The following is a 12,182-nucleotide window of genomic DNA, read 5'->3' as shown; positions in this document are numbered from 1 at the left end:
GTTTTGCAAGCGAAATTTTCTTTTCAGCTGACCTATTGATAATGGTTCCATGCCTTTATGTGCAAGGTAATGTTAGACTTTAACGTTAAGGACAAAATCTACTTCAAACGGCATGGGGGGAAAAATTGCAGGATTTGACCATAATGTTACTTACCGTAATTACTGTTGTTGTTTTTCTGTTGCTGCGTAAAACACAAAACGTGGAAATTGCTGTCACAGAAGAGTAATATTCATATGTTTCATTTTATTTGCACTATGATCTCAAAATCAAACTCAAATATTTTTGTGTTAAATTTCACTTTGCTACCAATTGAGATAGCCCCAAAGAGGTTGTGCAACAGACATGAGTGACAAAAAATTACTAAAGTGTGAAAAATGCACAAAGGTAATTAAAACAATGTAAAAGAACAGTTGCACACCTATTTATTTGAGTTATAATGTAATGTACAGTGCACGCAGCATGCAATATAAATTTATTCTAGTAGTTGACATGCTGTTTTCAGGATAATGTTGACAATTTAAAGTGGAGTAAATGTTTGGCATTCCAAAGAGTAGAATCGATAATACAGACATCCCTTTCTGTATAATTCTAAAAAACAAAAATTTTTGTGTATGATTTATTAGAAATAAAACAGTTTGAAAAAAAATCACAGTAGGCCAGGCCCATTGAAGGCGCCATGCCGAATCAGCCGGCCACCAAGCATTCACCCACTAACAAGGCGTAGGCTAGAAAAATCTAAAAAAGTATTCTTGTAAACACAGTTCATACCTGGGAAGTTTCCACATTTATATAACGGATCACCATCATCATTTGTGGCACATACAACTGTTAAAAACTTCATCCTCTGGATTTCACGGTTTTGCTGAATTTAAGAAGTATATTCTAATCAACCATACTAATAACAGGATAAATTGTATTGTATTAATTTTAAAACCAGGCATGAAAATGGTACATAGCAGTACAGTAAAACTACACAATACTACTGCCACAAAATCGGGAAACGGCTGCAAATACCTCGCAGTTGAAAATATGCAAATGCAAAACTAAATTGATACATAAAAAGACATAACATTATAAGACGCAGCAGCCTACGTTAAAATATATATCACTAACCTGAAAGGAAACCTTAGATTAAAATTTTAACAAGGTACTTGTAGTAACTAAAGAGTTTTGTAGTATAGGGGATTCAATTACTTCTGGACTATGTTGTATTTGATCTGACATGATCCTGGATGGGGGTGTTGGCATAACAGGGATTAAGTCACCAATATTAGCCTCTTCTGTTTCGAAGAAATGCAGCAGATCCTCAACAGCATATGGGCACTGCATAAAAAAGGTTGTTTTGTTTTATTAGAAACTATCCATCTGTAACACTTATATTGAATTTTACGAGTATTTTTAACAGCTTCTACAGAGCTACATACAGTATTCGTTGTGGTAAAAACGTACTTTAAGTCCAAAAACCAAATTAAAAAATGAAATTGTTGAATTGTTGCAGATCACATATCCAGTAGCTAAATGCTTTTTTTATTTGCCAAAAAAACATTTACTGCAGCATGCAATTGACATCGTGTTATTTTTAATATATATCTTGTATATGTGAGAAATAATAGCTTGGCAATTTTATTAATCCTGTAAACTCACTTCACTTGCTGTTGCTCCATTTTGAAAGCAGAGATCCTCTAAATCAGATCTTGGTATACACAACCTTTTTAATTTTTTCTGCCATTGCTTTGATCTAGCAAACAAAATGATATATTTAATACTGCTCATGCATTAACAGTTGTAGCTTATTAATGCTTTCAGATTAGGTTGTTGTCACATGATTGTAAATTTCCTTCACTTGTGTTACAAAATAAATGTATATCGTCAGTGTTAGCAAAATATTAAAAATATTTTACAGTTATGGAGTTTGTGTAATGCTGTATTACAGCACAAAGCTTTTTTGGTTTATGTATAAAACTTGTGCTCAAATGATACTAAACAAGTCCAAATTATTTTTCCATGCATTTTTTTTAGATTATAGTCACTGGTACATACCCACATTCCACGAATTGCTCTTCTGAATTTTTAACAATATACTCTGGAGATTTGCATGCTAGTAAACATGTCCGTGAATTACACTGCTGGGTAACTGATTCCATGTTTTTAATGTTACATCTGTTCCTTTTTCTGCCTGTTCTTTGTTCTGAAAGGATGGTATGTTTCTGTGTTATATTTTGTAAATGTTTGTGTTAAATGACGTCAGTTGGGGTATTTTTAAGCAGCATAAAATATACAACAGTTTGCAAATTGGTAAAACACATGAAGCTTCAAAATTGCTAGCAAAGCATATGAAGGTGCAACATTCCAAAAGCACTCTAAATTGTATAAGCTGATACTTTTTCACTCACAATTATAACCTTGTTTATTATGTTCACTTTTATTGTTAGTGTCTTACTTTGGATTTTGTATTTTGCTTGAAATTTAGTCACGGAAGCTGGGATGATAATTTGAATAAATTTGTTCGGGAACTTTACGGTTATGTTCACATTTTGAACTGTACCAATCCTTTTTTGTATGCGTTGTGGCTGCCTTTGTGTCTTCTTTGTTTTGATCTTTAAAACACTATCTAATTTGAAATTAGGCTACATGACAGCTCGGCATGTATATTATGCATTAAAAATTTTTTTTTCAAAAAGTAAATGCTGAAAATAACTTTTTTGCAAAATCATGCAGTAAAAGCAAAAAAAGCTAGCAAAGTCGTTACCAACCAAAATTTTATCATTTGTAGTGATTGCTTTCAAAATGGTCAAAGCTAAATCAGATTTTCGGGATAATGTTAGCTTATAAACTGTAGCGTTGCAACTGTGTGAAGTTTTCAGTACAATTTTTCCACTTTTTCTTCTGATTGTTTGCTTGCAGGTATTGGAGCCTGAATTACATGTTAAGCATTTGTTAGCAACACAAAAGCAGCATTTAAAATTAATTAGCACCTTGCCATGCATTAGCACTTTGTAATTACAAAAGCACTAACACCAATACACCATTGTTACAAGATAATACTTACTATTTTTTTGTCTTCTTCCATTCTTGGCTGTCACAACTGACAAAGCCAGACAAATAATTAGCATCCAAACTACGTATCTCATTTTTATTTTTTGTAGTAAAAGTATTATTGCTATTAAAAACAATACCAATGTCAGCCTATTAAATCTACCCTGAACCTACCGTACTCCACAATACTAAAATACCTTTAAAATATGCTTTGTTCTTATGTAGGTAGAAAAGGCCTTGTTTTGCACATTCTGGTGCAAATATGACTTATAATGACGCACCATCTAATATTTGTGCTGAGTAAATTTGTTTTGTGATGGCAAGAAAGTATTGTTTGCCTACTCAATCAATGTGGACTATAGAGAAAGGGTGTCTGCATCATCACTGTTTGTGTACCTACTGTCTCAAAATTGATGGGATCTACAAATACAAGGTATATATGTCTTGTTTTGCTGCTTTTATTTGTTTTAACGCAACAAAATGTGATTCAGTAAGATAGCACACATCAAAATATATCATGAAATATCTACCACTATTTGTTTAAATTGCATCACAATATATACAGCAATTGTAAAAGAGGTATACAAGCTTGTTACATGATTCAAATTTAAAAATAAACTAAAATGAATTTATATTGCATAGGAGTACTTGACAATCTGCCTTCCTTATTTTCAAAAGCCAATCTGCCTTCCTTATTTCAAAACTTCTGTTATTTAGCAAAATTCTTTACTATTAAGTATTTGAATAAACATTTATACCTGGTATTATTTTGTCATTAAAAAATAATTACAACAGTTGGCAAAAATAACACAAGCTTGCTGGATCAATAAAATAAAATAACTTTACTCTGTAAGGAACTTTGAGTTGGCTACAAAGTGAACAGGTAAGAAACTCAGGAAAATATGAATGTAGTGTTTTGTAGCATAGTCAAAAACAAATGACAGGTTTACAATTGCTAAATTGAACCATCATTACATGATCCATCTTAACAGACATAACTTGTGCCAAGATTTGTTTGCTTCAGTGTTGTTCAGGAAAACAGTTTGAGATTATTACATGTGAATGTAACAAATCTGCACACCATGCATAGGGTTCTTGCCAAAGGATCTTCAGCTAAAAAAAATGTGTTACAGTGAGTTGGCTGTGATATGTGATTTGAAAAGCAACAAATGGTTTAAGCAGTTTAAGCAGGCCAACAAAAAGAGAAAAAAATGTAAAATGTAAAATGTTTTTACTTCACCCAGTTAAACTTTGGAAATCCAAAACAAAATTTCCTTATAGCAAGTTGACTGCAATAATCCTTACCTGAAAAGTCACCACACTTGGCTATGACAAATTTACTTGAAGTTGCAGAAACCCGATTGCAAACCGGCCTCACTAAGCAAAACTTGTCCCAGTTAACTTGTGGAGATGCTGGCGATTCCTTTTGACCTGTAGCCACAAAATCTATGGACCACTCTTTTGCAACAACTGGTTTGGCTGGAGGTTTTGCAACAACTGGATTGACTGGAGGTTTGGTAACCACTGGATTGACTTGAGGTGGTGTAGTAATTGGAGAATGAACAATTGGCTGCAACATAAAAATAAAGTATACATAATATTTGCTCTGCCAAACTGTGCTTTTTGACTTGTGGTCTTTCTCACAGCTTAATTCTGTTTTTTGACACATTGTTCCAATAAACATGCACTACTTAATATATATAAATATAATGCTGGCATCCAGGCCTATTAAAGGCGTGATACCAAATCAAGTCGCCTTTCAAGTACTCCCATAACTCAAGGCACAGACTAGAAAATCTAGCCTGTGGTGGGATTTAAACCCACAACAGGAGTCTTCCTGGCTATTAATAATGCCTGAAGGTGCTAAAAACCATTCACATTTATTGGTTTTTTGGAACTAATTCTTCAGGCTAATACCACTTGATCCGGAAAAAGTACAATAATAAGCTAAGTTATGTGCTATTGGGAATATTTTTGTAAAGCTGAAAAGTTTCCTACCTGTTATAACAGAAGCATCACTCACATATTGGCTTATGTTAAATAAACTTACCGCTGCAGGGACCAAAACAAGAAGGGGGTGGTTCTCAGAAAAGAAGCCTTGCAATTCCAATTGTGAAAAAGGGCAACCCTGAAAATATTCTTGTGGTTTAATTTGATTAATTATGCTTAATAAAATGATTTACTAATTGGGCGAAGCATAACAATTTAAAATGTTCTGTATGCTGTTGTTTAAACCTTGCCTTGTCTTGTATATAACACAGTGTCTCCAGTTCTGAGAATGTCATGCATCCCAACTCAGGGTTCACACTCCATTTTTGTTTTCCCCTGTAAATGTTTTTTGTCAAATTCATAAAAATGTACAAAGACTGTAGCATAATAAAAATCAGCAAACAAATATAAAATATTTGAAACATTTTTTTAAAAGAAAATTAGGACTCTCGTGTAGCCTTTGGTTTTATTTATTTTTTGTTTGCTGTTCATTTATTTTTTGTTTGCTGTTCATTTTATTTTTTGTTAATCAAAACATTATATTGTTCACACTTTATCCGCATGAGTAGATTTTTACCTGCAGGTTGATTATTTGAAAATTCTTATATCTTGGACTTCTTGGATAATATTCTGGTTGATTACATTCAAACTGACATGATGAATGCTTTGCATACCAACCTCCGGAACAAGCAACGTTCCTCACTGATGGACCCGGCATGGGACAGAAGAAAACTACAAACGTATACTGAGGTAATCACTTTAAATGTAATGTGTTATCAGTAACCAGTAGTTCAGGGGTCGGCAACCGTTTAGGCGATGGGTGCCAATTTACTTGTTATTTCCATGTGTTAATGACCTCGTGTGCCAATGTTTTAGTGGTTTGTACCAGCAGATATCAAAAATAAAGAAAATACAAAGTGTTTTGTGCATGTAAGGCTGAATTTTAAGGCAATGGCATGATAAAAACTATAAACAAGCAGTGTAACAGGTTAAATTTTTACTTCAATATCAACACATAAATCGGTTGGTGTGTCATGAAAAAACACCTTGCGTGCCAGGGGTTGCCGACCCCTGCGTTAGTCACACTATGCTTTCCGACTTGTTTTGGGTCAATTGAAAAAAAGAAAATTAATTTAGTTTGCAAAATGTACCATGAAAATAAATGTTTATTTACACGAGTTTGCATTTACAGCACCTACCATCATATTTTACATTGAAACTTTGCACACCACCCCTGGCTTTCACAATAGAGTGTCTGTATGGTGAGCTGATCACCACTTCTGCCTGTGCCAAGTTACTGCTAATCACATGTTCGGTGACAAATCGCTGTCTTGACTTTCTCTTCTGCTGGATCTTTGGCAGTAAGAAATAGTTGGGTTTTAGCAATTTTATAGTTTTGCTGACATGGTTAGTGCCAAATTTGATATGCAAGGTTATGATATTAAGGTTATGAAAGTTTTGTAGGCTATTCTGACTAATTCTTATTAAAAAATAATATAAACTTATTTTCTACTGCGCTATGGGTAATTACTTTAAACAATAAAGCTTACACATGTACAAGTTCAAACAACTAAGCTTAAAAAAAACTGAAGCTGGTCAACAAAAATAGACGTTGCATATATATATAAATTTAGTTGTTATAAATGGCAGGAGTTTTTTTCAGCTAGTGATACAAACCTTGATAGGAATTCTTATCCACTACACTAGCAAGTTTCTATCTTAAGTTTGACTGCATATTTAAACCAAGTATTTTTTCAATATATTTTCACTATATCCACTTTCAATTCATATTTTGCTATTAATAATTGGTAAATGTATTTGGCAAAACTTGCACAGAGATCTACCACAACACTTGTCAGTGTAAGTGACCTTTCAAAGTTTCAACCTCAAGCAACCAATCCAAATTGAAATACTGCCATACACACATCAGGTCACAGTAGGCCTATTACTGTGTATATTAAAACTTACCACCAGCGATCCATTTCCCAGTACTAAGTTTGTGAAAACATATCGAACTGAATATTTCTTATGGACCCTTAACTTCCATCTTGGCACATGACACCTTCTCTGATTGGGAAACTTGTAAGTTGCACTGATTTGTTGAGGCAGCAATATCTTGCATTTTGATTGCTCTAAAATTATATTTTCAGCTGAAATATTTTTATTCAAATTTTTTTTTTGTATTGTTGCTATCTTAAATTGACTTGCAAAATATGTGTCAAAGCTACTTGACACACTAATGCCTGGTTTGTAAAATCTGTGCAAACAAAGGTGGGAAAGTTTTTTTTTTCGTCTAATTGCAACGAGTTGAGCCTGAATTGTTCGTTAGGCATACATGTAACAAACAGGCTTTATTGCAGCAGAAAATCCATTAAGAAAGTAACAAGCCATGAATAGCATTTTGCAATGAAAAAACATTACTGCAGCATTTAAATACAATAATAAAACTTACTATTTTGAGGTGTCTTTACTTCTTTGGCTGCAACAGCCAGCAGAACCAGACAAATGATCAACACAGAAACTGCATATCTCATTTTTTTTCTTAATGTCAAGTTTTATTGTTATACAACATTTCTGTTAAATCTGTCTATTCCAAACTTAGCTTTCCTAATTACTCATCATAAATTTTCCACGCTCTTGAAATATAAAACTAGCTATTTGTATACTTTTCTATGCAATTATGTCTTCAAGTAAAACAGGGTTCTGAGCAGAATAACTATTGTCATTGTTTTGCAGACTGTTTGTTAACTCAAACAAAGTGGTCTACCTCAGCAGTTTTTGTTTGCTTTGTGACTCAAAACAATCAGACTGATAAACATCCAGGTAGAGAGTGCTTTTCTCAGATTTTAATCTTTATTGTTGGGATTTTAAAACAATCATAGTACAAATAAATTATTTTTTATTACAATGGTACATGATCAAAATATATCAATAAACAATTAAACTAACATTATTTGTTTCAATTTACATTGCAACATGTAAAGTAATGGTAAAACAAGGTTTACAAGCTTGTTATACAAATTAAATACAATGGCAGCAAAACAAACAATTGCTTCTAATAAAATCCAGGGTACAAATTTGGTTATTTCTTTTGTAACAAATTTTAGTCATGCTTTTTAAGCCACTTAACAGGCAACAAACCATCTAGTTGGCATTTTGTTTTTGTGCACATCAACTTATTGTGTTGATAACTTGGAGCTGATGGATGAGCTTGGGTGTTATTTTCAACTCAAGCAAACAGTTTGACATTGTTACATGTGGATGTAACAAATCTGCAGACCATGCATAGGGCTCTTGCCAAAGTATCCTCAGCTAAAACATATGTAATAGTGAGTTGACTGTGATTTGGAATAAAACTATCAAGAAAAGTGAATTTTTTAAAGTTGTTTTTGTATATAACCCAGTTTCTAGATGTTCGGTTCCATTATTTGTTCGCAAAATCAAAAAAAGTTTTGTAGGCTATTCTGTTTTTTTTTCATTCTAATTTGGCTTTTCTCAATTGTATCCAAAAGATTTAAAACAAGGTACAAAAATTTCCAATTCAGAAGACAAAACCAAAAATGTTGACATGTGTTTTGTGCAAATAACTTACCTGGAAAGTCGCCACACCTGGCTGTGACATATTCACTTGAAGTTGCAGAAACTCTATTACAAACTGGCCTCACTAAGCAAAACTTGTTCCAGTCTATCTGTGGTGATACTTGTGGTGCTTCTGGTTGTTGATCTCTACCTTCTACATCTGGTGCAAGTGGAGAAAAAGATGGAAGCACAACAATTGGTGGAATTACAACAAATTTGATTGGCTGTAACATAAAGAGGGAGGAATGAACAAAAAAGAATCAACACAACAGATTACCCAATATGTTACACCATTATGTACTGTGTCAAAGAATTTTTTAAAAGCCTTGTCTAGTAGCATTTGCTGCCTCTATGTGCTGCCAAGGACTAGTTAAGGAGGAAATGTGTTATTTTAAGTAAATATCTGCTAGTTTGCTGTTACAGACCAAAACAATAATGGATTGCGGATACTTACTGCAGAAGGGTCATTCACAAGAAGAGGGTCGCTCTCTGAAAAGAATCCTAGCAATTCATTTGGAGAAAATGGACAAGTCTCAAAATTAAAAGCACAAGTGTAAAAAAGTTTTAAAGTTTATATCATTTTCAATTTTGCTAAAGATTTGAACTTAGGAAGCTTTTTATAGTTTACTGCTCTAGTATGAACATTTTAAAAGGCAATACCTTTATGTGAAATTGCAACATAGTCTGTATGTTGGATTTAAAACTTACTCCTTCTTGCAGGTAACACAGTCTTTCCAATTCTGACAACGCAATGCATCCAAGTGCAGGGTCGATGCTCCACTGCTGGTTTCCCCTGCAGATATGAACACAAGTAAAGAAAACATTACAAAGAACAACTTACTGACACCTGATTTATGTGACTAAGCTTAGCGATATAATCAGTGCCTAAAATTTTAAGTTGATTTTGACTAGTTTTAGGACAGTATATTTAAAAAAATCGTTGTGTTTTTCTTTAAAGACATAAATTTATCAAGTTCTGCTGAAGTCTGATGATTTGAACTGAAGTCACCAACTTTCTGCATCGAAAAAACAAATAAAAACTGATTCTACAGACTTGTAATTAAATAGACAGCTTAACAGCACACTTATTGTGAGTATAAAGCATTTAGGCTTTGCCCAATACGGATAAAAATGAATCAAACAACAAGAAAAAAAATGGTCCTAGATGCAAACAATATAAAGCATTTCCTCTTGTTTAAGTCGAATCAAGGCCATTTTATCAAAACTAAACTCGAATCTGAAAATCCCAGCCTTACATACAACTTCATCTTAAATTGTAATTGAAGTAACACCAGAAAGAATGCCATATTTTCAAATATATATTGTATTCCCAGTTAACTACTTTCCAATACCTGCAGATTGACTTTTGGGGATTCACATATCTTGAACTTTTTGGATAATATTCCGGTTGATTACATTCAAACAGGCATGATGACTGCTTTGCATACCACCCTCCTGAACAAGCCACGTTCCTCACTGATGGACCCGGCATCGGACAAAAGAAAACTACAAAAGTAAATTGAGGTTGGTAGCTATTATCTTAAAAGTGCTGTGCCATTATAGGAGCAATAGTAAGTTGATGAGAACAAAAAATATTCCTTTTGAACCCTTAAAAATATACCATGATATTATATGAAAATAAATGTTTTATTTACACAAGTTTGCATTTCTTTTGCATTGCACCTACCATCATATTTTACATTGAAACTTTGCACACCACCCCTGGCTTTTACAACAGAGTGTCTGTATGGTGAACTGATCACCACTTCTGCCTGTGCCAAGTTGCCGCTAATCACATGTTGGGTCACAAGTCGCTGTTTTGGCTTTTTCCTCTGCTGGATCTGTATGCAATTGGGTTGGTACCAATCATAATTGGTATAATTATTGAAAATTTTGGGTTGTGTATGGTAGGTTCTGTTGTTTAGTACAGATGGTATAATAAGGCTCGGTTTTATATTAACACTAGTTTTAATTATTGATACAAGATGATTTTCTATTTGGGATGGAGAAAATTTGTTATGTTTCAAAATCAAGTTTTACAAAATTTACACAGAAATCTTAACATTTGTTTGTAATTGCAAGTGACCTTTCAAAATTTGACACCAAATGTAAATGCTCTAATACAGGGCTACTCAAATGGCGGCCTGCGGTCCAAATCCGTCCCTTTGGGGCGTTGCATTTGGACCCCAACGGTCTTTTGATTCCGGCCACATACGCTATATTGTGTGTTAATTTCTTGATAGTTGCTATGTAGCGACAGTTAACTCGAGTCCGCATAGCGATTCTTGGAGTACTGCTAGGAGCTCGTATTTCCAAACTCCAATAGACTGTTAACGAAACGGCGATTGTTTCCGCACAATTGTATCTATGACGCAATAACTGAATTTTGAATTACTACCTTAGGGCTTAGGAAGTAATCCTGCAAAACTAGATAAACTGTATTTTGTATGTTGTCGTGTCAAAACTTAATTTATGGTCAGTGCCCAATTCAAGCTTTTGTTTTGCTGACAGAAACAATTGACTTGAAGAAATGTGTTAATTTTGTACCACTATTTTCCTCATTACCTATAACCAAAGTTGGCTAAGACATGTTGCATTATTTACAGATGTGTCTGGACCTTTGGTATTTTTACCTTTTCTATCTGGACCTTTCACAAAACTAATTGAGTAGCCCTGCTCTAATACATATACATCATGGCATAGTAGGCCTAAACCTACCACAATTGATCCGTTTCCAAGCATTAGATTTGTGAAAATGTATCGAACTGATTGTTTCTTGGTAACCCTTAGTTCCCATTTCGGCACACCGTCACATGTTCTGTGGTTTGGGTAACTATAATTTCCACTTATTTGTCGTGGAAGCATTATCTTGCATCCTGGTTGGTCTGAAATTATTTTATTGACTAAAAAATGGCACTTAAAGCATTTTTGCAGTAAAAATGCCAGTGTAGCAAAAGTTTTTTTGGAATACACAACAATTTTAAATTATTGCAATAAATTAAACAACGTCTACGTATTTTTATTATTTTTTTAAAAATTGGTTGTATTGTTGTTTTCCTAAATTTATATTGCATTACTTGACACTAATAATGCCGGCTTTATGTGTTACTTATGTTTAAATATATTTGCAAAAACATGCCAAAAAGAATCAACCAAATTTGAAAGTTTGGCATGATTGATTCTATATTTTAGTTTGAAAAGTTTTCTATCTTTCGTTTATTTTAGGTGTAAAACAAACCTCATTGCAGCAGTCAATTATTAAAAAATTAGCAAATTGCCATACATAGCATTTTTAACTATGTTGGGACCAAAGCAACACTACATCATTCAAATACAATTATAAAACTTACTATTTTCTGGTCTGTTGGTTTTCTTGGCTGTTACAACCATCAGAACGAAACAAATTATCAACACAAATTCAGCATATCTCATTATATCTGTCAAGTTTTATTGCAATACGGCAAATCTAGCGATAGTATTCTCTAAAATAAGGCTATACTAAAATATAACAAATATTTTCATTTCTGTTTTGTAAAACTACTTTAATGCACAGGTTTTCATTTAATTATGTCTTAAA

The 12,182-nt window shown here is 33.3% G+C and overlaps 4 protein-coding genes and 2 long non-coding RNA genes across 7 annotated transcripts; 2 read left to right on the top strand and 4 right to left on the bottom strand.

Annotated features, from left to right (window-relative positions):
- Positions 1-224: 224 nt before the first annotated feature.
- Positions 225-3,132, bottom strand: LOC145229415 (uncharacterized). The gene is made up of 8 exons (XM_080094758.1): positions 3,051-3,132; positions 2,755-2,915; positions 2,442-2,598; positions 2,042-2,189; positions 1,646-1,739; positions 1,196-1,324; positions 770-863; positions 225-589 (listed from the first exon to the last, which is right to left on the bottom strand). Exons 1-8 carry the CDS (start codon positions 3,130-3,132, stop codon positions 519-521), a joined length of 936 nt encoding a protein of 311 aa, XP_079950884.1. The 3' UTR covers positions 225-518.
- On the top strand, positions 1,271-4,447 carry LOC145229449 (uncharacterized). The gene is made up of 3 exons (XR_013860449.1): positions 1,271-1,337; positions 2,021-3,470; positions 4,385-4,447. It is a non-coding gene; the product is annotated as an uncharacterized LOC145229449 (long non-coding RNA).
- Positions 3,478-5,336, bottom strand: LOC145229434 (uncharacterized). 2 transcript variants are annotated; one of them, XM_080094785.1, is made up of 4 exons: positions 5,278-5,336; positions 5,088-5,165; positions 4,343-4,607; positions 3,478-4,150 (listed from the first exon to the last, which is right to left on the bottom strand). In XM_080094785.1, the coding sequence occupies exons 1-4, from the start codon at positions 5,320-5,322 to the stop codon at positions 4,068-4,070; spliced, it is 471 nt and encodes a 156-aa protein (XP_079950911.1). In that variant the 5' UTR covers positions 5,323-5,336; the 3' UTR covers positions 3,478-4,067. The 2 variants fall into 2 exon arrangements, with proteins under 2 accessions (XP_079950911.1, XP_079950902.1); XM_080094776.1 differs by having other exon boundaries at positions 5,273-5,329.
- On the bottom strand, positions 4,577-7,765 carry LOC145229424 (uncharacterized). Its single transcript, XM_080094766.1, has 5 exons — positions 7,479-7,765; positions 6,995-7,158; positions 6,226-6,379; positions 5,604-5,758; positions 4,577-5,362 (listed from the first exon to the last, which is right to left on the bottom strand). The coding sequence occupies exons 1-5, from the start codon at positions 7,558-7,560 to the stop codon at positions 5,333-5,335; spliced, it is 585 nt and encodes a 194-aa protein (XP_079950892.1). The 5' UTR covers positions 7,561-7,765; the 3' UTR covers positions 4,577-5,332.
- On the top strand, positions 5,723-7,805 carry LOC145229456 (uncharacterized). The gene is made up of 2 exons (XR_013860450.1): positions 5,723-5,776; positions 7,763-7,805. It is a non-coding gene; the product is annotated as an uncharacterized LOC145229456 (long non-coding RNA).
- A 65-nt stretch (positions 7,806-7,870) lies between these two features.
- On the bottom strand, positions 7,871-12,137 carry LOC145229403 (uncharacterized). Its single transcript, XM_080094736.1, has 8 exons — positions 11,956-12,137; positions 11,324-11,490; positions 10,293-10,446; positions 9,958-10,111; positions 9,314-9,398; positions 9,060-9,137; positions 8,619-8,829; positions 7,871-8,338 (listed from the first exon to the last, which is right to left on the bottom strand). Exons 1-8 carry the CDS (start codon positions 12,035-12,037, stop codon positions 8,256-8,258), a joined length of 1,014 nt encoding a protein of 337 aa, XP_079950862.1. The 5' UTR covers positions 12,038-12,137; the 3' UTR covers positions 7,871-8,255.
- Positions 12,138-12,182: the final 45 nt, after the last annotated feature.

Source organism: Phallusia mammillata, chromosome 1 (assembly GCF_965637545.1).
Source record: "Phallusia mammillata chromosome 1, kaPhaMamm4.hap1.1, whole genome shotgun sequence".
Taxonomy (NCBI): Eukaryota; Metazoa; Chordata; class Ascidiacea; order Phlebobranchia; family Ascidiidae; genus Phallusia; species Phallusia mammillata.
The sequence above is the reverse complement of the archived record's forward strand: the minus strand, read 5'-3'. Positions and strand labels throughout refer to the sequence as shown.